The sequence below is a fragment of the Rhipicephalus microplus genome, chromosome X, assembly GCF_043290135.1.
Source record: "Rhipicephalus microplus isolate Deutch F79 chromosome X, USDA_Rmic, whole genome shotgun sequence".
NCBI classification, from domain to species: domain Eukaryota; kingdom Metazoa; phylum Arthropoda; class Arachnida; order Ixodida; family Ixodidae; genus Rhipicephalus; species Rhipicephalus microplus.
This window is the reverse complement of record NC_134710.1, coordinates 382,517,711-382,541,688: the sequence shown is the minus strand read 5'-3', so window position 1 is coordinate 382,541,688 and position 23,978 is coordinate 382,517,711. Positions and strand designations below refer to the sequence as shown.

General features: G+C 45.4%; 1 protein-coding gene and 1 pseudogene across 1 annotated transcript; both read left to right on the top strand.

Annotated features, from left to right (window-relative positions):
• Nucleotides 1–5,872: 5,872 nt before the first annotated feature.
• Nucleotides 5,873–6,963, top strand: LOC119162301 (uncharacterized; annotated as a pseudogene).
• A 14,053-nt stretch (nt 6,964–21,016) lies between these two features.
• Nucleotides 21,017–22,671, top strand: LOC142775404 (uncharacterized). The gene is made up of 2 exons (XM_075876804.1): nt 21,017–22,260; nt 22,438–22,671. The coding sequence occupies exons 1-2, from the start codon at nt 21,070–21,072 to the stop codon at nt 22,669–22,671; spliced, it is 1,425 nt and encodes a 474-aa protein (XP_075732919.1). The 5' UTR covers nt 21,017–21,069.
• Nucleotides 22,672–23,978: the final 1,307 nt, after the last annotated feature.

The window sequence follows — 23,978 nt, the reverse complement described above, 5'->3', positions numbered from 1 at the left end:
GGTGGTAAACTTTTTATTCTGAAATACACTAGAGAGTTCCTGTGCACCTGAATGGCAGTGCCTATTTCGGGACACTATTGGAGATCGCCGCTGCCCGGGCGCGCACCCCCAAGGAGCGTTGTGCATCCATGGTAAAGCAGCCGAGCAGGTACTCCTCCCAAGCCTCTACAGTTGGGATGGGGAAGGGGATGAAAAAGGGAGCGGAGTGGCAGGACACGACGCTACAACTTCAAAGGTGTCGGCTACCACCTGACCAGATGAACGCGTGCTAGAGGTTTCCGGTATGAAGTGAGTGTCTAAGCTAACGTTAGTTATACCAGGGTCTATCTATCTATCTATCTATCTATCTATCTATCTATCTATCTATCTATCTATCTATCTATCTATCTATCTATCTATCTATCTATCTATCTATCTATCTATCTATCTATCTATCTATCTATCTATCTATCTATCTATCTATCTATCTATCTATCTATCTATCTATCTATCTATCTATCTATCTATCTATCTATCTATCTATCTATCGCCAGTGCTATCCCACCAGCGGAACGGGTAATTGTTGAAGCAGTTAAATTAACGTCAGTTTGTGTCACAATCAGTCTAGTACAGCTAAGCGCGGTGTTTGACGACCTGTCAGCTTTTCCTGACCTATTTCCTGCTGCAGAAGGGAGCATCCTGCGGCCCACGACACGACGTCGAAACTTTTCCCACCTTCGTTGTAGCTTCTTATATGAAGGCCGGCATGGTAGTTTTGAATACAAATAGGTTTTTGCTTGTATTGATTTTTGGAATTGGCGTAATCATATAGGACATCATAGTAGGAATCAAGAAGAAGAAATGGTCATGGGCAGGGCATGTATAGCGAAGTCAAGATAACCGCTGGTATTAAGGGCCACAGACTGGATTCCAAAAGAAGGAACGTGGGTGAAGGGGAGGCATGAAGTTAGGTGGGCAGATGAGATTAGGAAGTTTGCGGCTATAAAGTGGCCGCAGCAAGCGCAGGACCTAGTTGGCTGGCGGAGCGTGGGAGAGGTCTCTGTCCTGCAAAGGGCAAAGTCAGGCTGACGATAATATAATTTCCTTCAAACTACCAAGCGAGTACAATTTCAGTGTTCCATTCAAAATTTTTTCATTATTAAAATGCGGCAAAACTTGACTACCGCTTCTAAGTTGTTCTGATCAGGTCTTTACGGCAGTTTGATATACGAGCTAAAAAGCTTATTACAGTCTTAATTCATTGTTATACGTATCATTACCATCCTATTTACTCTATTTACCTTTATATCTGCTAACAATGTTGAATGATCTTTCAAAATTTCAACTACTCATTTTTGGTCAATCCCCCAGCGTGGGTAAGTGCCATTCTTTTTTGAGAGAAAAAAACAAAGTTCTTGAGCACCTCCTATAGACGCGCCTGTTCGTCGGCAAGCTCAAATCACCATACGCGCTTTTTACGTATCACCATACGAAGTTTAAGGTTTCAGTGAAATGAACCGAGTTAGAGAGATCGATATAAAAGTTTAAGAATATTTTCGGAGATGTTTGCTCGGTGTATGGCCCCTGGCTTGCTTGTTTCCTGGCTGCAGCGAGTGGGGAACACTCTTTTTGCCTGTTGTTATCACGTGCTACGCTGACTGGGGGTCCCACGTTTAAATACAAGTATATACTCCACAATGTGGATCGAGGAGATGGTCGGGAGATGACCGCTACAGCAGCTCAGTGGTAGAGCATAGGACGTGTTATTCGAAGGTCGCAGGCACGGATTGGGCCAGCGGCAAATTATCTTTTCATCCACTTTTTTTCTTCACATTTACATTAGAATTATTTCTAATAACATCCGCTTTATTTCTAATCGTATCACTGTCAGTTCTCATTGTGTCTATAGAAGAAATAAGGGTCACAAAAAATAATTAGGCACCTCGAACAATCGCGCGTAGTTCGAAATGCCAAATTGACCGCAGGCACACCTTGGAGCGAGTGGAAGCGAGGGGCTCTGCAAATAAGCTTCACCAATATGTTAACATTATATTCATTTTTTTCGCCCTATTTTCTGCCTCACACGCAGAACGGGCAAAACACCGCTACATCTTTTTAACCCGCTGAACGTATACCCACTTCTATTCCTATCAGTCAAGGGTTATTTCTCGAAGCGCTTATTTGAACAGTGCCCACCAGCCACAACATTGTCCGCACGTATAAAATACACGAGCTCAAGTGTGACCCGAATCGTTACAACAAAAGTTTTCTGCTTCCGCTTTCCGCAATCATGCGAACAATGAACGGCTACTGCAGATAGCTGCGAGATTTCACTCGTAAATTTCACCCCGAGTTCTTCTTTTCGCCAGCGTTCCAGGTGACATCATTATAATTTATTTTTTTTTTGCCACATGGAAACTTCAAGACATGCTATGAGTGAGAAAGAGTCCTGATTATTTATATCCCTGTACCTTTAGTATCATTCGGGTAAGGGCGTGTGGTAACTATCATATTGTGTGATCAGTCATTATTTATTCTGTTGTGAGGCATTACGACAACTGCTGGGCACTGGTTACTTCTATAACAATTTCGAATTTATTACTCCATTGATGAATGCGAATTTCGTGCTGTCATATGGCACAAGCTAATCATTGAATTTTGCTTCGCCTTGTACAAGTTTTGTTGTTCTAATAGACTGTCATTTGTCTATTCGCACGTTATTTGAACTCCTCAAGTAAACATTAGCTTTTTTTTATTTAATAAAGATAGTCATACCTTCCAGTAGGTTTAATTGCTACTAAATTTAAGTACCGGTCGCGTTTTTGTCGGCCTTGGTACTTTATTGCAATACGCATTATGCTTTGTAACCACAGCAGCCACGGTGTTGGCAACAGTGGTCATTACCAACCATCATACATATTTAGGGTCATTCACCACGGCTGTCTTCACATACAACTACGCAGCTTACAATATGGTTCGCCAAGTGTAAGGTAAAACGCGGAACTTCCGTTCAAATAGAACATTGAGTTTGAACGCAAATATACAGTTACTCTTGCGTCGAAATTCAATTAACCACTGTTTATCGCAGAATGTGTCTGATACCTTATTGGGAGAAAGCGATAATCGTCTACTTTCATGTACGGGAGTATTCGGGGCAGAGGGGCAATTGGTTCGCTAAGACGTAACAGCCACGTCAGTGCAAGCCGGAATATTAGTTAAAGCAGGGCTCGTTATATTTCACCGGCTTAGCCTCCTGGTATTGGCTTTGCGTTTAAAGTAATGCTGATGCGAAGAGATCACCTTCATCATAATTCAGGCATAGTATAGTAATGTGCGACGGGAGTTGAACCGGCAGAAGTAGGCGCCTATTGTTTCTAATTAACGACAGCACTCTCATGCGGCAAGCTGAAATTGCGTGTCCATAATGTCGGCTCGTTGGGAACACTCTTAAACACTAGGCCTTTGCGTAATATATTACTTAATGAGCCACGAACTTAAGCATTTATAGATGTCGGAGCAGGAATGCTATGCATCAGAACGGACAGTTGGGCGAGTCGGCGGGATTCCAACTTCAACAAATAATAGCGTGACAAAGACGAGGACAAGAGTAGAATAGACAAATTATGGCGCTGTAGTTTTTCTTTTCTATTCTCGTCCTCGTTATTGCCCCACTAATATTCGTTCAACATGAATGCTAACTAAAGATTTCCTTTCATATCGGGGTACAATGCTGCAATAGCGCCTCAGTCGAACGTGTGCACGCGAAATCTCGGAAAGGAAACGGGATTCCGTGAGTTGAGCAAAGACAATGAAGAGTCAATCGTATACTCTGTTCGAGTGCATGCAGTGCCACACCGGTGGTCACTATAGAGACAATCACGTGCATAACGCATTCCAGCCACGCTAACTGTAAAAAGAGGTGTGGGCAGTCTTGGGCAGTAACTAGTTGCTAGTAACGCGCTACCGGTAACTAGTTACTTTTTCCAGTAACTTGTAACTGTAACTAATTACTTATAATTTAGAGGAACTTGTAACTGTAACACTGTTACTTTTTTTACTGAGTAACTGTAACGGAAAATACAGTTACAGTTACTTTTGTTTTTGTAAAAAATTATCCAACAGCCACACTCGTTAGAGGCCGACGTTAAACGCTTTTCATTTTTGCGAACTTTTTTTCTTTACAATATCCTTTCCACCTTTCGACTTTCCATGGCTCCCATCGCAGTTTAAGGGAACAGATCGCTAAAAGGAATATCCTCCCGGCACAACACCGAGTTCGGACTTTACTTGTATACTACACGTCTAAAGGGAAACATATTTGACAAATACCTGTCTGGCTGGTTTGAAGCGCAGTGTGTTTGGAGGGTATGTTTATTCGTAAAACTATATGTCGTAAATCAGGCATGTTGCCACTGCCTACCTTGCCAAGTTCACGTGCCCCCTCTCCTGTTTTTTTTGGGGGGGGTGGGGGTTGGGGGGGGGGGAAGATCCGCAGTGCTCGTGTGCCAGAGGCTCTCAGGTCATCACACCTACGACGTAATCGCGACAGCGCTCCACGCAGTATTTGTCGAGTACAAGATTCTGCACAACATATGCGTCGTCATCACGGACAATGGTTCGAACTTTGTGAAAGCCTTCAGGTAGGTTGAAAGGCTGCTTCTGTTTTAATCTCATTATGTACACCGAGGTGGCCTATTTTTATTATCTTATTCTTCCCAAAAAGAAACAAAATTAAGCTGCAATTTGACTTCAGCTGCGTTCTTTTTTATGATCGCAATAAATTAATGAGCCTGGCATGCTGCAATCGCAGATCTCACTGACTATGGTTAGTTGCGTGCATGCCCTCAACTGTTGCATACTAAGGCACATTTTGTAACCCTAGAATTTACGACAAACTTCTGCATATCCTTCGCAAATCTAAATAGTCATGTGGTTATTTTGTAGAGTCAGGAATTAAAACACAAATACGTTTTACTGAGATATTGTACAAAGCACTGTGACTAGAAAATACGAGAGGCAAACGCAATGCACACACAACAGAAACGTAAATACGCTTTGTGTCGTCCCTCATATGTTTAAAAGACCTGGATTTCTGGTTTATTAAAATATTTGCAATTTTCTAAAGCCCCTTACTGTGCTATATTACATATTAAGGCTACTGATCATTGGTGCCATGTAATATTTTTTTTCTGTTAGAAGGGTACCACAGATGTAAACCACCCCAATAACGTCCGGAGTACGAAACTTCCGAAGAAGCTATATTCCGGCTTTGTCTGAGAACATAACCTCCAAATAGATGTTCCAGCCTGTAGTATGGTCCTTGCAAGCTACACAGCTACCAGCTATTTAAGAAGCGCCACGTGCTTACAGAGCAGAAATTCGCATTTGCAGTAGAGTCTACGCTCCGCAAACTTTTGGGTGGATTTATACGTCTGCTTGGGCATAGTATCCGCGTTTATTTTTATTTGTTAATGGATATTAACCTTCACTCCTTTCTTGCTTCTTATAACAGTTTTATTGTTAAGGGAGTGCTCTGTCCTGTCCCGTATTTTTTCGTCCAGCTGTTGGCACTTTTATTTCATACTGCTTAACAAATTAGTCAATCAAATTATATGGATGCTGTATAAAAATGTTGAACCTCCACCAGCTCATTTCCGCGCTAACTTGTTAGAAATTTTTTATTTTTCGGGACACAGGGTCTTTGGAGAATCTTAAGGGGACCAAGATTTTGTGGCAAATAACGTTACGGAGGTACTGGACAGTGGCTCGAACAATGATTCTTCTCAAGATATGCATGCACTTGCCATGGCACGGAAGGTGTGCCGCGCACACCCTAAACCTCGTCGCTTCGGTGGATGCCGAAAATGCCGGCAACAACCGGACCTACCGCGAAATGGCGAGGACCGTTTTCTCAAAACTGAAGACTCTTTGGAGGAAACAAAGCCAGTCTGTGCAGGCAGCCGAAGCAATAAAGGCTGCCTTGGGAAGGCATCTGCCTGTGCCGAATGCAACGCCATGAAGTACGTAAACGAAGTACCGAAAGGGAGGATGGACGCAACGTTCGACGCACTCTCGTTGCCACGATTGCAGCATGAAGAATCTATGTTAATTGATGAATACTGAAAGGTATGTTTCGATAATTTGTTTAACATGATGCAGTGCATTCACTATATCTTTTATTTTTCTAGGCGATGGACACTGTGGCAAAGGCACCAAATTTACTACAAAGGGAACAATATATGTACATGGACGTCCTGCAGCCAACACTTCAATCTCTATACTGCGGTATCAGCGATCCCTCCCGCCGCTTAAGTACTGCACACCCCTTGCTAGCAATCTTCAGGACGCAGTCAAGAAAATGTGAGAGAAATTTCCTGTGCCTATCTCCTTGCTGTCCTATCTCATCGCGTGCTCTCGCAGGGGTGCATATGCATTCGTACCACGGATTGTCCGTGGTATGAATGAAAGTGAAATGGTTTCAACAGGGCCATACATTGCTTCTGTAACCTTTTTTTTCAATACATGTTTTCTGGAGTTTTGGAGGATGCCGATCTGGCCCTGGCAGCAGCGGTACATCCAAAGTTCAAGCTTTCCTAGATGGCTGAAGCGCGGAAAGCAGCGACGTTACGACTTCTTGAGGAGGAGTGTCATGCTCTAGAAGCATTGTTCGATGAAACTGCCACCGCCAGCGAAGGAACCGACGAAGACGACGTGTTTTTTTTTTTTCAGTTGCCTCAATCCTCCCTTTCATGCTCCGAGGTGCAACAATGGCTCAGCGATCCCGGAACTGACATCAGCGAGCTGGCGAAGTACCCTAAGATTAAGAAGATTTTCATTCAGCGAAATATGGGGATTCCGTCCAGTGCACCGGCTGAACGTCTATTCAGCAAAGGACGCGACATTTTATCCATCAAGAGGGGAAAGCTCTCTGATGAAAACTTTGAAAAGTAACTCATTCTAAAGTGTAACGAATTTTGCAAGTAAACTTCCTTGTCACCAAGTGTGCATGAACAACAACGACGACGACAACAACAACAAGAACAACAACAACAACAACAACAACCACAACAAACTGATGTGACAAAGTGAGCCTTACAGAACGATTGATTATATTGGCCGACTTATTGGTTTTTGTTTTCGTCTAGGGTTTCACAACAAGCAACTTTCATTACCTGCATGCCTTCCTATGCCATTATTCATTCAAATCTATCATTTGTTTTGTAATCAATTACCTATATTACATAGTAACGGAAAAATAAAGACGTTACTTTTTCACTGTAACTGTAACAAGTTACTTTTAAAAAATTGGTAACTGTAACTGTAACAGAGCTACTTTTTTTGCCTTCAGTAACTGTAACTGTAACACTGTTACTTTTTACTGGTAACGTGCCCATGACTGGGTGGGAAGCATTGCGCCGCGAGAAACAGATATATACGATGGCGCTTCGAAAATAAAAAAATGGCAGCATATCCACGGAGTGAATGATGGGGAGTGGGGCGAAGCATTCGTCCGTCCATTCGTTCATGCTTCCGTCTGTTCCTGCATACGTCTGTGTAACCGTCCATGCGTCCATCCACCCGTCCGTGCGTGCGTCTGTTCGTGCGTCCGTCCCTGCGTTCGTCCATGCATCTGCGCCTGCGTCCGTTCATGCGTCCATCCATGCATCTGTCTGTGTGTCCGTTCGTCCATCTATTTAGCACTCCAAGTACCACCATCTCGCATATTTTCATCATATATTCTCCATATAGAAGCACCGCCATCCAGCGGACATTTCAAGGACTAAATGGGAGGTGGCACATGCACACTTTCTTACGGCTTGCGCTTCGGGTTTACTTCCCACCTTTAACCACCTCGAGCTCATAGTATATACTAGTTCACTGTATTCATGGCTATGCGGCCCAACGCTCGCTAAACCTTTCTAAAACCAAGGAGGTTACACCCAGCGAGTATAACGTAGCAACCCTTTCTTGTCAGATCGTGCTCAATGTACATGCCAATAGCTGCTAATGGGGATCGCAGCGTGCGCGTTACTTATAAGGCCGAATGCTCCTGTCTCTCATTCCCCCTTAGCAGCCATTAACATGTGCATGGAGCACTATCTTTTATTGTTCAACAACGCACAGAAGAAATCTCTCACCGGAACCACCTTGGAGGTCAAAATCGTAAGGACCGCTATTTCGGGTATGTGCCACTGGTGGTTACATACTACGAGGGACGCACAAGCCACGCCATAAAGAGCTTCGCCCCTAATATGAAGTGCTGTGCTATCTCCCGGCCTGTGCGGTGTTTTGGGAGTGTACAAACCCTCAGTGCATAAGTAGTTTAGCCACATATAAAAACCGAATTTGAACGGAAGAAAAATTGTTTGAATTGGGTTTTACGACGCTACCGAGGGATTCGCTATAGCGCTTGAGTAACATTTGGAGCATGCCATACGCCGTGAGGTACACAGCACCCCCTTGGCACCAACAGCTTGATCCATACGTTTCACAATAGTGCACTAGAGGGAAATCTGGCGCCGAGTCTATGGGAGTTGCAACGCATACCACTTCCACCAGCTCGGTAGCTGTTAGATATTTATTTATTTATTTATATACAGGTACCTCAAAGACCCCAATGAGTGGGGTTTTACATGAGGGGTGTTGAAGCACGAAAATTACACAACTGATCAACAAACACAAAAAAAGAAAACAAAAACTGCACGAGCGTATCACGAAAGGGTATCAAGCACGCTCTGTTAATAAAAAGCATACAATGCCAACCAACGAAGCACACCAACGAAGCATAAAAAGCATACAATGCCAACCAGCGAAGCAGATAACACCACTAAGGATAATCGCATACATGACACAAAAATAATCAGTACAGAAGTTTTTCAACGGCAGCTTTGAACTGAGTCGGGTTTGTTTTGGTGACGACACTTTCAGAAAGGCTGTTCCATTCGATGTCTGTCAGAACAGGAAATGAATTTAGATAGGCGGTCGTGCGTGCACGAGGTGGGTATACTGCTTTTGAGTGGTTGAGGCGATTCGATGGGTGGTGAGCAGTTTTTATGTGGAGGCTTTCGCATGATAACGAGTTGTAGAATTTGTGGAAGAGGCAAAATCGTGCTACTGTACGTCGTGTTTTGAGACTTGGCAATTTAGCTTTACGTTTAAGAAGTGTTACGCTTGTGTGGTATGAATAATCGGAAAAGATGAATCTGGCCGCACGGTTCTGAACGAATTCAAGGATGGTACTTGAGTTCATCATCATCATCATCATCATCATCAGCCTGACTACGTCCACTGCAGGACAAAGGCCTCTCCCATGTTCCGCCAGTTAACCCGGTCCTGTGCTTGCTGCTGTCAATTTATACCCGCAAACTTCTTAATCTCATCTGCCCACCTAACCTTCTGTCTCCCTCTAACCCGCTTCCCTTCTCTGGGAATCCAGTCAGTTACCCTTAATGACCAGCGGTTATCCTGTCTACGCGCTACATGCCCTGACCATGTCCATTTCTTCTTGAGTTAGCTTGTGGTAAGTCCCAGACTGCACACGCGAATTCCAGCTTTGGGCGAACAAGCGTTTCGTAGGCCAATAATTTAACTGTTGACGGAGCCAGGTTAATGTTACGTCGGAGGAAGCCCAGCGCGCGATTCGCGTCACTGGTAATGCGATTTATGTGGGATGACCATGTAAGGTCATGAGAAATAAGAAGACCTAGATATTTAGTGGACGAGACAGGAAATATAGCGGAGCCACTTAAGAAATATTTGTACGTGGAATAGGAGTGACGCCTGTGGAATGACATGATGGATGTTTTGTGAACGTTTAGCACCATGAGCCATTTGTTACACCATTTGTCTATCTTCCTTAGGTCTTGCTGGAGTGCTACGTTATCACTGGGATCGATAATGGGGCGATAAATGACGCAGTCGTCCGCGAACAACCGAATGCTTGAAGAAATATTGTCTGGTAGGTCGTTGATGTATATGAGAAAAAGTAAGGGCCCGAGGACCGTCCCTTGAGGAACACCTGATAGGACAGGAGATAAGGATGAAGAACTGTTGTTAGCGTAGACAAACTGCTGTCGGTTAGTTAAAAAGTTTGAAAGCCATGCAAATACATGTTCGTCAAGGTTTAAATGTGAAAGTTTAGATAGCAAACGCTTGTGGGGAACTTTGTCGAAGGCCTTCTCGAAATCTATGAAAATAGCATCGACGGGGACGTTAACGTCTAAATTAGAATTAATGTCACTTAGGAAGAGTGCCAATTGAGTGTCGCAGGAGAGACCTTTTTGGAAGCCATGTTGATTGGGATGAAAGAACTTTGCGGATTTCAGAAAGCTAGCTATGTGCGTGTAAATGATATGTTCCATTATTTTAGAGCAAACACATGTAAGAGAGATTGGACGAAACGCGTTATCTGAGGCTTTCTTGGGGACAGGTACCACTTTTCCTGTTTTCCAATCTTGGGGAACAGAACCTGTTGAGAGGGACTGCTGGAAGATATGGCTAAGAATGATGCTAGAGAGGTGTTTTGTGTTTTTAGGAATTTTTGCATTTATGCCGTCAACGCCTGAGGCCGAAGATAGCTTCAGGGAGTCAATGACGTTTGAGATGCCGTGTGGTTGGAATGTAATGCTGGGCATGATGGAGTGCAATTTAGTAGAAAGGGATACAGGGCCGTCGTCTGGCTCGCGGGTGAATACTGAGCAGAATGTGGAGTTAAGGAACTCGGCAACCTTGCAGTCAGGAATAGCAGTTCCTGAGGAGTCAAGCAAGGAAACTGTAGGGTTTACGTGTTTGGGGTTAATGGTCCTCCAGAACTGCTTAGGGTTAGTGCGATTCAGAGCTGGCCGTGTCGACGAGAAGAAGGTGCGTTTGGATTTAGACAGAAATGAATCGAACTTTTTTGATGTTGCTCGATATTTATCCCATGTGCGTGGGTCGGTGGATGTTTTTGCCGCTCTAAATTGCCTATTTCTTTTTCTTTTGAGCCGTTTTAAAGTAACGCTGAACCATGGGGATGTGATCTGCTTTGTTATCGTTTTTGTAGGTATGTATTTTGCAATCAAACGTTGCGTTTCATACTTAAAGATTGACCAATTTGTTTCAACCGAGCGAGTTTCGAAATCCAACAAGAACGAATCGCAAAAGTGGCTCAGTTCAGCGTTCATATCGAGATATTTACCTTTATCGTAAAGTGTTATTGTTTTCGATAATTCCGGTGGGCGTTTGTGTAGGCAATGAAACGTACCATGAACGATAGCATGGTCACTGATACCATCCAGATAGGTGAGTGGGGAGAAACTATCGGGGTGAGAAGCAAGAACCAGGTCAAGTGCATTGTTCGAGTGGTTTGTAGTTCTTGTGGGTGATGTGACCAACTGCGAAATGCCTAAGTAAGCTTTCTCCTATCAGATGATCATGGCCTTCAACCCTTTTGACGCAAGACAAAGTGCTGCAAAAGGCCAGCAGCCCCACTTTCGCATCTTGATTTGAAGGCTGAATTAGTAATGCTATCTCACCAGCCATTCTTTTATTCAAAAAAAAAAGAACAGCAATGATAGGCAGAACCACAAGTACGTTTGAATCTGTAAGCACAAAGACTAGGCGACTCCATGTACCAGGGCTGGGCAGATATACCCAACAAAGTATTCGCAATGTTCACAGACTGTCGCGTCACCTAGCGGAACTCAGGAGCGTCCTCTCAAGAATGGTCAGTAGGCAGACGCTCCCAACGCTTTCTTGTTCGGAGGTGCTAGCCTCAGTGCTAACGCGTTAGCAAGAAACGAACACAAACCACTTTGTATGTTGCGTGCATCAGTCAATATATTGGACCGTCTATGACACGATAAATCTGATTCGTTCTTGCGAGAGGCGAAGTTTGCGTGAAAATACGTGGCAACTCGTGCTTTCGATTATAGCCCGCAAGGTATACACATATCAGCTTCGCGACATTTTCTGCCGCCATGCTGGATAGTTAAATGTTAATGTCTAACTTTTGCAGTTGAAACTTACTTTGTTTTACATGAGAGAGCATTCGTCAGTGCTTTTGTATGGTGTATGAATCCCATAGCTGAAAGTAGCACAGGCTCACGATTTGCGCTTCCAAACCTTTCCCTAAGCTGCGCCGCTTGCTTTTTACGTTCGTTGATAGATGGCAGCCCACTGCAAGCGATTCCTTTCTTTCCTGGTATCGGAGCGAAATAAGCGAAATGTTCTCCGCACTCTCAGATAAACGTAATAAGTGACGCCGTGTTCAGTGGTGCATTGCAGCGACGCGTTGTTGGTGCTATCGAATTCGTTTGGTGGAGAGAATTCCTCAGATTACTTTCAGCAGTAATGTTCAAAGAAACCGTCTTGACGTCGAGGATTTTTCACTGGACGCAGATGGTTGTCAACGTGCTGAGAGTGACAGCGGTGATGAACGGTGACAGCTGCTAGCTCACGAGCAGTGAGTTGCACTTCCGTCCCGTCGTGCGTTAATGTTTTTTTCACGCTCGTAAATCACTTCGATTGTATTTATTGTGTAATATCATTCAGGGAACACAAAATAAACAGTTTTTCTTGTGCATTGAATGTAGCCCAATTTAATTGAATATTACGAAACGCCGCATGCCGCCAATACGCTTGAGCTCGACCAGCGAAGCGAATTGGTTGGAGCAATGAAATATGCAGTTACAACTACAGTCCACGCTAACTTCTCCTGCACTTTACCGGTGCCGTCCGAACGATGTTGTTGTTCGGCGAATTTTCACAATTCTGACGTTGCGAAAAGCGTACGCGTGTATTCGTTTCGACATCCTTGTTTCGATGACGCTGATGGAACGTGCAACATTCGAGTGCATCGAATTGTTCATGGTTAGAGTCTATAAGCATGGCTGTGACACAAGCCCTACTTAATGGCAAGTTAAATGCTTGTGTTCCGTTCAAGAAGCAGCTGCATGATGCTTGCAGTGCAATAATGGCGATGGCGTAATATGTTTCAAACCATTGCTACAGTAAACATTCGGTCCTGTGCAACCGCGACGGCGCGCTACTCGCTAGTGGCCTACTACTGCGGCGAATTCGCCAGGCAGGCTTAGCACAAATTATCTCGGAGTGCCATTCAGTTCACACGTGAATTCTAGTTCACGCAGTTTTCTGTAGCATGCACAGCATTACGCAAAGCATCACTGATACACGGACGATCAGCTGACACCACCAGCCTTCTGACTGTTGCAAGGAATGAGGTATACATTCAGCAGTTCTTATAGTTTGGAAAAGTACTTTGGTCCGATATACATTCACTTGGCGATCAAGAGTTCATCCGGTAAAAGCGGCACGGGGAGTACGTCCGTGCGTCCTATCTTTTCCTATGCGAGTTCATGGGTTGATCATCCTCCTGCAGCCATCTTGGATTGCACGGTGCGCCACCTATAGGCCGTGTGCTATGCGAATAGTCCAGAATACAGATACCGATACAAGCACTGCGACACATTTACCACTTGTTCCCTTCTGTGCACCCATTCCACACACACACACACACACACACACACACACACACACACACACACACACACACACACACACACACGTCCCAATTATCACGCAGCGTGATTTAAAAAGAACGGCGCCCCGTCGCGGTGGTCTAGTGACTAAGGTACTCGGCTGCTGACCCGCAGGTCGAAGGATCACATCCCGGCTGCGGCGGCTTCATTTCCTATGGAGGCGGAAATGTTGCAGGCCCGTGTGCTCAGATTTGGGTGCATGTTAAAGAACCCCAGGGGATCGAAATTTCCACAACGTGTCCTTGGTACAAGGCTTTTTTTTCTATTTTGTGCGACAGTGGTTACGGACACCGTCGGCGGCGGATAATTACGGCGCCGCGCCTGACCGGAGTTTCGATCATATAACCGCTTTTGCTGTAAAAAAGTGCCAATACTGCTAAATTTGTATGAGATTTAGTAGGTTAATGTGTTCTCGTCATGACATGACGCACACGGACAGTACCATCATAAATGAATGAAATGTGTGAACCATGCCTTGATAATGCAAAATATTGAAGAACTTGCAAATTCTTATTTGACATCAATTTGATGCCTGTGTTCGTATAGTTTGTTTTTAAAAACTAAAACATGGAACTGTATTCGCATATTCTTAAGTTGCACGCACATCTACGATGATGTTGAGAATGGTGCGCAGTTCATCTGTGTACCTGCTGTTTGTCGATAAAATCATGTGCAGCGAAATAACTTGCACAAAATTATGAAGGGTTGTTAAAAAGAGCAAAATAGGTTTTGCGGAGGATAGCTTTTCTGGCGTCTTGACGCATGCGAGTATTATCTTCATGGCCAGTAATCACGTTTGGCGGTTTTGTTGTTCGTCTAGACGTCGCAAGAGAAAAACTCCGAACTTAACAACATTTTCGCCCTATGTAGCGAAAAATTCCACCGATGTCTTCATTCAAACATGCAACTTCACAGTGCAGTCAAATGGGCTGTTTTTCGCAGAAAACTTTACAGGGGGGGGGGTGTCAGCACCCCCACATTCCCGCAACCTTAAATCAAACCATATCCCGAAATCAGAAATTAGCTACACAAGCTTCAACAAAAAAATGATATCGCACGACCATAATGTCCTTGCACCACGACACCGCCGCTGGTCGACACTGCTGCACTGTCCGGCTAGACTTCACCTCAGTACCGGCCCCGCAACAGCAACGTTGCCGTTGGCGCGACGATCCGTCGCTAGCGCCGACACGTCTTCCAGTTGCGACCAGCACTCGCGAGGGCGCCGGACTGCAGGCAGTTGCGCAGGTCCCAGGCATCTCCATCGCCCGACCTCACGACCACATTCCTGGACAGCGACGCTGACGATGTGCAGGACAGCCGGCCGTGGATGACATCCCTCCCGCTGAATACATCAATAATAACAACAAAAAACTTGAAAGAAAACAATCGAGCAGGTCCTCGGGAAGGGAGCTTCGAGCTTTTCGTCCACGTGGTACGTTGGTCAGTACTGGTAGATAATACATCGGTGGTGGCCGAGACGCCCATCAAAATAAAACAAAAATCACTTTTCCTAACTCGTGCTCACAAGAAAAAAAAAGTGAGGGAAGCAGAGCGCAACACCTCAACGCCACGATCCACCTAGTTGTGCCACGTGCGACAGGCGGCTGCGCTGAGCCTTAGGCCTAATGAGTCGCTCGGTAACAACCGGTATCCACCCAGCACCCAGCCTAGGCGCAGAAGAGGCAGCCGCGAGGAGACGTCCACTGTGTGAGGTGGCCGTATCACTCGCCGCACACAGCAGCTTACCGAGCGATCGCGTCCACCGCCCCGGGCGGTGTCACGACGCCTCGGCGTCGAGCCGCAATACTAGACAGCAACGACGCCCGGCTCCCTGAGCTTTTCTGGCGCAATACCAGACACGAGCCGCAATACCAGACAGCAACGACGCAATACCAGCCGCAATACCAGACAGCAACGACGCCCGGCTCCCTGAGCCCAAAGATATAGAAGAAGCTATTTACAGAAAGTCGGACCACCCACGAGGCTTCCGTACTCACTCGCTTCGGGCCTGGCCTACAAACCACGTGCTCTAGGCCTTGCTCACCCCAGAATGCGGACCGCATAGCTCTCGTCCTAATTCAACAACGTTTTTGAAAACTAACAACAACAAAAAATAACAACACTTGCGAGAAAAAAATAAATAGAAGGTCAACCTGCCGACAAATTCAAACACGTTACAAAACCAATCTCCTCGCTTCTCAACAAAGCACACCACCGACGCTAGCAAAGAAGCCCCCCCTAGGCCTACTCTACTCCGGCTCTAACAAAATCCCTGTATTGAACCACAAAAACTGTCGTCCGATACTCCAAAAGCCCCACGTTGGGCGCCAGTGTGGTGTCTCGGCGAGGTGAACTCGGCGTGGCGAACGAGCGCATCACCACGCCACGCTCTTGGAGTGAACGGACACAGCAGACGCGGTCGGTACCAAGCACACAACATACATGCATTTATTAACTAATTTAGACGACGATATCGTCCGCCGAATGATACACCGATTTCCATTAACACGCTACCATACAAACAACGTAACGCAGTGACACTAAACACACAATGACATGATAAACACACACTAACACACCCAACACATACCCAAGGCAGCGTCGCCAATGCCTGACTTTCCACGTGGGACCCCAGCGCGAAGCCCGCGGTGCCGAGCACCGGGGACCCACGCTACAGACATCCGTTCGCGGCAGCCGCCACGCGCAGAAGAGGCTCGCTCAACGCTCGCCCACCACCAAGGCCTGCCTTCCGCCAGGGGCCACCGCCGGTGCTACCACTCCACCAACAGCGGTACTCAAAGCGAACACAACGCCATCTATCGCCCGGCGGTGGTCACCACCGAAACAAATCCTTGGGGCGAGACACGTGCACCAACCGGCGCAGACAACTTTACAGGGGGGGGGGTGTCAGCACCCCCACAAAGTGCATTTGTCCTTCGCGTAAGTCAAGTCACTGGCATGACATCAAATAAATGGCCTCACTTAGAAAGAATGAGTAATTGAAGTCTAGAAATTCAGACTACAAATTTGACCAGCATCATTTCGAGGAGTTCATATATCTATGTAGATTTCTGTTGTTATACAAGCAAATAGATATGAATGCGTTCTAAACAGAGTATCTGAAAGATGTACAGCTGCTGCTTCAACACCTACCCGAATTAATTTTTAACTTCCCTTTGAACGCTTGATCGAAGGTTATCGAAGAGTATGTTGACCACGCCCCACATAAAATCGCCAAAGTGTACGTAGTTAACATCAATGAACTCCAGTCATCGGACGTAGAACCATCGAACACGTGCCCGTAATGTTTTGTGGTGACTATTAGACGACTCTTGGATGCTGATATGAAAAATCTGCGTGACGTCCCTTACCACCCATAATATCTGTTTACTGCGGTCTTCAGTCTATGTTTCTTAGCCTGTTATTGTTATTGTTTTGTCATCATGAAATGGTTGAAACGTAACTACAAAAAGCCGCAAGCACATTAGAGAAAATTTCTGGTGTGAGATATTTCTTGTGTAATAATTCAGCAAAAACCTATCATTTTGTACCGCGTCGTGGTCCAGAATATTTATGTTTCGTTCATTCTTGTAGCTGAAAGCCTAACCAGCATCTCTGGTTTTAAGGCTTAGAGACACGATCGAGAACAGAAGCACTGACGTCCAGCTTTTTCTGTCGGGGAGGGGGGTGGAGAAAACGACTGGCAACGTTAGGAAACAGTGCGATGAGTACGCCATTCAAAAAAAGTTTTGTCGAATTGGTCAACTCATATAAATTGTTTAGCATGTGTGCTGCAGGTCACTTTAGGGCGCACTGGCCCACTTGCCTCAATAAAGAAACTGGCAATGCCCGAGGGGGGACAATGTCAGCTTCTTTGCTCAGCGTACGGCTCTGTTGTTAAGTGTAACCGTTTATAGTTGAAAGTACGGCCTTGGACTTGAGCTTCAACCCACACAGGACGCTGGCCAAAAGCCGGGCAGTTTTGAGAAAATTGTTAAAATATATTGTTCTATGTTATCAATAAAGCAAGGTGGAGAAAATAATGCAAAATTTGTAAGTAGAAAAACGCGGATATCAATAATGAATTGAATAATTTGCAACAGTCAGTAAAGAAATTTGCTATCTGTCCAAGGAACGAAGCCCTTCAAAAAAAGTAAAATTTTGTGCATTTAAATACAATATAACCTGGCGGAATGCTGTATCTAAAAAAGTGATTTTTGGCAACGTAGAATACCTGATACAGGAAATCATAAAATGTTTCTAAGACTTCTGGACTCCACAAAAAGAACAATTAGGGGTAAATGCCATGTCAGCTCTGTGGAAGATAAATTGATTGATATGTGGGGTTTAACGTCTCAAAACCACCATATGATTATGAGATACGCGCTCAGCAAGATAAAATTTAGATTACTAATTAACTACGTAGATTAGCAATAGCGCAATGTGTTTCACACTAAGCAATTCCAGTATTATTATAATGCCCGCAACAGGAGATGCCATAGTTTTCTGCACCAAATGTAATATCTTCAAATATTTATTTGAAACTCATTGTTATGGTCTTGAAAATGTTGGAACTAAATGTACTTTCATGACGTGAAATAAGAAGTTCAAAATTTCCTAATCATTGAAGATCAGATACAAAGATGCTGAAACTAAAATGCTTACATTTTAAACAAATATCCGGGTCTGATAAACCTACTGTAAATTAGGATTTCCCCGACTCAATTAAAAAAGCAAGTCAAAGAATTATTGTTTTATGAGTTTTAAGATGTAGTGCTCAGTTGTGTACTGAACTGTTGTTGTATGCTGTGCAGTGTATATGAGAGAATCCTTTTTTTTTACAGATACTGCCACATTTGTACAACTGTCTTGTTGCTTATTGTTTTACTGTTTGATTTCCTCTCAAAGCTTCAAGAGCATATTTTCTTTCTTTATTTCTTCTATTGTTCCACATGAGTGCTATTGCGGTTATGTTAAATTGTGAATCAAATCACGCACTGTGACAACTGCTGCCTGGGTTCCCATATGGTACAATGCAGTAAACTACTTATTAGAAGCTCACAAGTATTTTGCATATTTACTTTAGCAAGTGCGCATACAGGCCGAGCGAAACGACAAGGCTGATCACACAAACTTGCGGTAATAAACTGTTTTATTGCAAGTCAATCGATTTTTGCACAAAATAAAGGCCACGTAAGGAACGCTTTAGCACGTTCAGCAGTGAACAATATGCATGCATCAGCGTTCATGTGCAAACAAGGTACGTACTACGCGTAGCCCCAACGCAGATGCCCAGAGCACAGAAGCTGTCTAGTGCTGGCTTATATATCCACCGCACTCCACGAAACCTTCGCTGTAGTAAGTAAAGGTATACCGTTAACTTTCCAGCACTTCTGTAGCTGAAGATGTCGTAACACCTCATTGGCAGTATTCCTCAAACTTTCTGTAACTATAGTATCAACGTATTCGCGTGCTTTTCACGAGCAATGCAGCCCGACTGCTAGTTTTCGGGTTCGTACTGCCAGCTAAAGTGGGTCACTTTCCAATATTCTACGTGTTCGCACTATTCATGCTTAAACATGCTTACAAATGAGAAGCAGTTTTTTATGCGCATCATTTTCAAGTCTTACAAATAAAATCGTCAAAAGAAAGGCTTAGATGGCGTTTAGTTTGCTGCTGCCGGTGCGGTGCACTGTCATCATTTCGATGGTGGTGACGCCTCACGGCGAGGCTGCGAAGCTCGCAACACGCCACAGGCCTTAATAGCCTTCCTTGGGGTACTTTGGCAAAAAAATTTTGGTCTATCTGTCTGTCTGTCTGTCTGTCTGTCTGTCTGTCTGTCTGTCTGTCTGTCTGTCTGTCTGTCTGTCTGTCTGTCTGTCTGTCTGTCTGTCTGTCTGTCTGTCTGTCTGTCTGTCTGTCTGTCTGTCTGTCTGTCTGTCCATCGTAACGATACCCCAAACGGCACCAAACAATACCCTAAATGGCCAACCTCATCCGCAGCGCCCACCAATATTGCTCAAGTTTCAGCGTTCATACTTGCGCGATTGTCAATTAAAAAAACAATTATTGCACATATCTGAGGCACCATAACAACACAACAGCATTCGATATGTGTGTCTTAAGGGTCTTTACACAAGAGAAGGCATACCTAAGTAATTTGAAGTACAACAGCATTTATCGCGGTGCGCTGGCAATGCAACGACGATCTATGATTAAAAAGGCAAGTGTTTCCGACGCTTTGCTATGACGACACGGTGGCACGGTGGTGGCACCTGCCCATCCCTTTGCGTTCTACACCTTATCACCTCCGAGGCAAGTGCGCACACCTTCCTTTGTTCTGGAATATAACTGCCAGATAGCGTTCGTGTCTGACGCGCCTTGATGCGCTTGTTGGCCTTCGCTGCACGGATCGAGACTCTCTAACGCCGCACCTCCAGAGTACACTTCACCGCTTTTCTCGCGCAGAACATCAAATGAACGTTTTGTTCACTCTCTACAGACGCAAGACTACCGTCTTTCGACGACATTTGCAGTGAAACATGCAGATACGGGGCGAATTTTTTTCTTGTTTATATTTTGGGATGAGGGGGCTACGTCTAGCGCTGCACGAGTGGTGAGGCGGCGTGAGTCGGCGTCTCACCGGCGTCTCGAAATTGTGTAGGCACGCTGATGTAGAAGCTATTATAGTTAACTCTTGAAAGATATAATAATAAACAATTTCATTTTACTACCGACGCCACAGAGGTGCCAGCGCTAATGTACGTCCTTACCCGAAATCTGAGATATCACGCATCCACACACTTTATTTTAGTAGTGTCCGTTGCCATGACACTGTGAAATGAGAAGGGCTCCGCGGTTTGGTAACTCGTGTATTTTGTATGGTTCCCCAAAAAGCTGTAGTGAAAAATCACCCCGCGCGTGCCCTCACGTGAAGGTGCTCTTTCTCTATAACACATGCGTGTTAGGCACTTTTAGTTTACCATCCGCAGCTCTTCTGTGCACGCAAGCCATTTCAATGGCAAGCTGTGTCCACACGGATGTAGTGGACGCTCAACTAAAAGTGTCGACTACTGACGCAGTGAAACGCACACACAGCAATAGCAGTGGTAGCGTCGGCGCCATGAGGGAAAGATGCAGCAGCACTACTTGGATTTTACCCTCCCGTGGGTGCCACTAGGATGTTGGTTCAAATTAACCATAAGAACCTTATACGATGCCCACTTGAGCACCCTCATACCGCGTACTTCACGGTTGCTGAGCATGGCGCCACCCAGCAACTTGAATAACCAAAGCATAACTAGACAAACAACACAGCCCTAACAATAGTAGTAATAGTAGTAAAACAAGTAGTAAACAATAGTAATAAAAGCAACAACATGATGTCTGATGCATTATGGAGGTTTTCCCCGCTAGTGGTGGGCACATGTCACGGCTGAGGATCATCACCATCATTTATTGACAGTGGGCGAGCCTCAAACGCAGCAAGGAATCACTGTAGTTCAACGGCGAAAACGTAGTCCTTCTGCCGTTTTGTCTGCTACAGTTGATGCCTACAATGAAGCCTGCACTAGAAGAAGCCCGCCACCCACTCGACAGCAATGAGCGACCACTGTCCACTCCCGAGCAACCAGAAAAACCATTGCCTCACGGCATTCTCAAGTCTCCGACGGGATCAGCCGAACCCTTGAAGCAGCCATCCACGAAGACGCTGAGGTTTAAAATGGACAAGTCTACGGAGCCTGCGTCTCCACCATCTCCGACTGTACCCACATATGCCGCGCCTTCCACCACATCGGCTCCACCAGCGTTCGTGTCACGGACGACTGCAGTGCCAGCTAAGGCGGTGTCATCGAGGCAGGCGTTCAATCCGTTCAAGTATCAAGCGAAGAAAGAATTTATGAAGGACATTCTGGAGATATCGCCGTCTCAGTCTGAAAACAGCGACGAGACCTCTAGTGATGGCCCAAGTTCTTCGAGTAGCTCTTCCTCGTCACACAGCGGCGAAGAGTGGGACGTTCCCGAGAAGCATCCGGCAAAAAACAGCGCTACCATGACCATGGCTGATGCCGCGACAGCTACTCCGGTGGGGGTGACTTACGGACGGCTAGGCGACAATATTATCAAGCTGCCTTCATGGATCTCGGAGGACATGATGCGCTACTTCACGAGCTTCAACCACAAGGAAGGTACCAAGGCCCAGCACATGGCGTCTGCTGCTGCTGCTGTAGCAGACCAAGCAGCACAGGAGAGCGTGGACGCCGAGGTTGACGACGATGACACGTCGCCTTCGCCACCGATCAAAGGCTCCTGGCGAACGCCGCTCGCCCAATGCGCGTTGGTAACGCTGCTTGGAGGGCTTGCGATCATGTTCGTCGTAGCGGCCGTGACGCAGGCAAGCCGAAAGGGTGTCAGCCAAAACGCCGAGATGCTAGACTCGGACGTCATCGAAACCACTGTGAGTCCCGAAGGAAGCCAAGATTACGCACCTGTGAAGCAGGTGCCGTTGAATGACATCGACGAGCCTTCGCTTAGGGTGGGTGCCACAGTCAGGGCTAGTGGCGATTCAGAAGCAGGCGCACAATTTCTGCGCAGGGATAGTCAGAAGGAGGGCCATGCGATCGCCTCGATGAGCGAGACACCCATTGTTTTTTACACACCTGGCCAAACGCAACAGGAGATTATCGGCAAAGTGCGACTGCTCAAGGCTGACACCGTGCGACGTTTGCGAAAGGCAAAGGTGAGACAACCAGATGAATTCACGTTTGCGGTTCGCATACATAACAAGCACTTTATAGCCCCATGATATTCTTTTGATTACTTCACATTAGGATTCAAGATTTCGTTTCGATGCTTAATGAAAAAAAAGAGAGAAGGAAACTGAACCAAATGACAGCTAATTTTGATGTACTTGCAGGATACACGCGTCTGCGAACCTCCATCGTTCACTTGCTGTAATGCCTCAAGACCAGAATTTTACTACGACCATTCATCGAGGGATTGTGAGTCGGTATCACGTGATGTCCAGCTGTGTAACCATGGTCCGAACAGATTTCTCTCGAAGCACAGTTGTGATCGTAAATGTGTGAAGACCAACCGGCCACAAGACCGCTGCTCCCAAGTGGTCACCTTTGTTAAATGCAGAAGGTGAGGTGAAGAGCTTGCCCGATTGTTCATATCGCGTAATGCAACTATGTCGCGAAAGTTTGGATATTGGCCAATCAGCATATATACGTGCTTCACGGAACTGTATACAACGGCTTAAAAAACGGGTGGCATATGAAAACAAAAAAAGATTGCATCTCAATATATCTAAGATGCTGCTGTTTAAATGTTTCGTAATGATGAGAGATTGCTGTATTTGAACAACATAAGCAAAAACAGAATTTGTTCATCATATAGGTACAGCAATTTTCGGTTAGAAAAATGTTTTGAAGCTACACTTTAGGAGGTCACAACTTAACATTCCCCTGGCAGAGGCCCAATTGAAGCAAAAATTTAGATTAGATTTGTGAGGTTTAACGTCCCAAAACCACCATATGATTATGAGAGATGCCGTAGTGGAGGGCTCCGGAAATTTAGACCACCTGGGGTTCTTTAACGTGCACCCAAATCTGAGTACACGGGCCTACAAAAATTTGTGTCACACGATTTGTAAGTGTTCACATGTTTATTAGATGCGAAGCAGCTTTTTCTCGGGTCTGTGTCCATGCTTCTCTCACCCGTCGGCACTCCCACTTTGCAAGCGTCCTCCCTTCTTTCTCTCTTTCTCCTTTTATATGCTCCACCTCTGTCACTGGTCCCGCAATTAGGGAGGCAATCGCCGGGCTGATCCCAAGGGTGGATGTGTCAGCTCTCTGAAACGCACCACGAAAGCACCGACAATTAAGAATCGCTTCCTTTCAGTGTACCAACGAACGCCGGCTGTGGACCAAAAAACAAGGCAGAGCCGAGAGTTGATAACAAAAAATAAAAATATTGGCCCCGTATCTGCATGTTACACCGCAAATTTTGTCGAAAGACGATAGCCTTGCACCCGGAGAGAGTGAACAAAACGTTTATTTAATGTTCTGCGCAAGAAAATCGGTGAATGATATTCTGGAGGCGCTGCGTTAGAGTGCCTCGAGCGTGCAGCTGAGGTGAACGAGCGCATAAAGTCCCGTCACACGTGAGACATGAGTGTTATCTGGCAGTTATCCTGGAAAACGGGGCGTGCGCCGGTGCGCGCTTGTCTCTGAGGTGATAAAGTGTAGAACGCAAGGTGACGGGTAGGTGCCACCACGTGTCGTCTTAGCAAAGCGTTGGAAACACTTGCCGTTTCGTGGAAGCGTTGCATGGCCAGCGCAGTTTTATAAAGGCTTCGATCCTTAAAATTACTCATGTATGCCTTTTCTAGTATAAAATACACATAAATAATATAGACGTGTTGTTACGGGGCCTCAGATATGCGCAATAATT

What these genes read in the sequence shown, in the direction of transcription:
- LOC142775404 (XM_075876804.1), top strand. Translation starts at nt 21,070, where the DNA reads ATGCCTACAATGAAGCCTGCACTAGAAGAAGCCCGCCACCCACTCGAC. An exon ending in GACGTTTGCGAAAGGCAAAG is followed by an intron (nt 22,261 to 22,437) that starts GTGAGACAACCA and finishes ATGTACTTGCAG; the next exon opens with GATACACGCGTCTGCGAACC.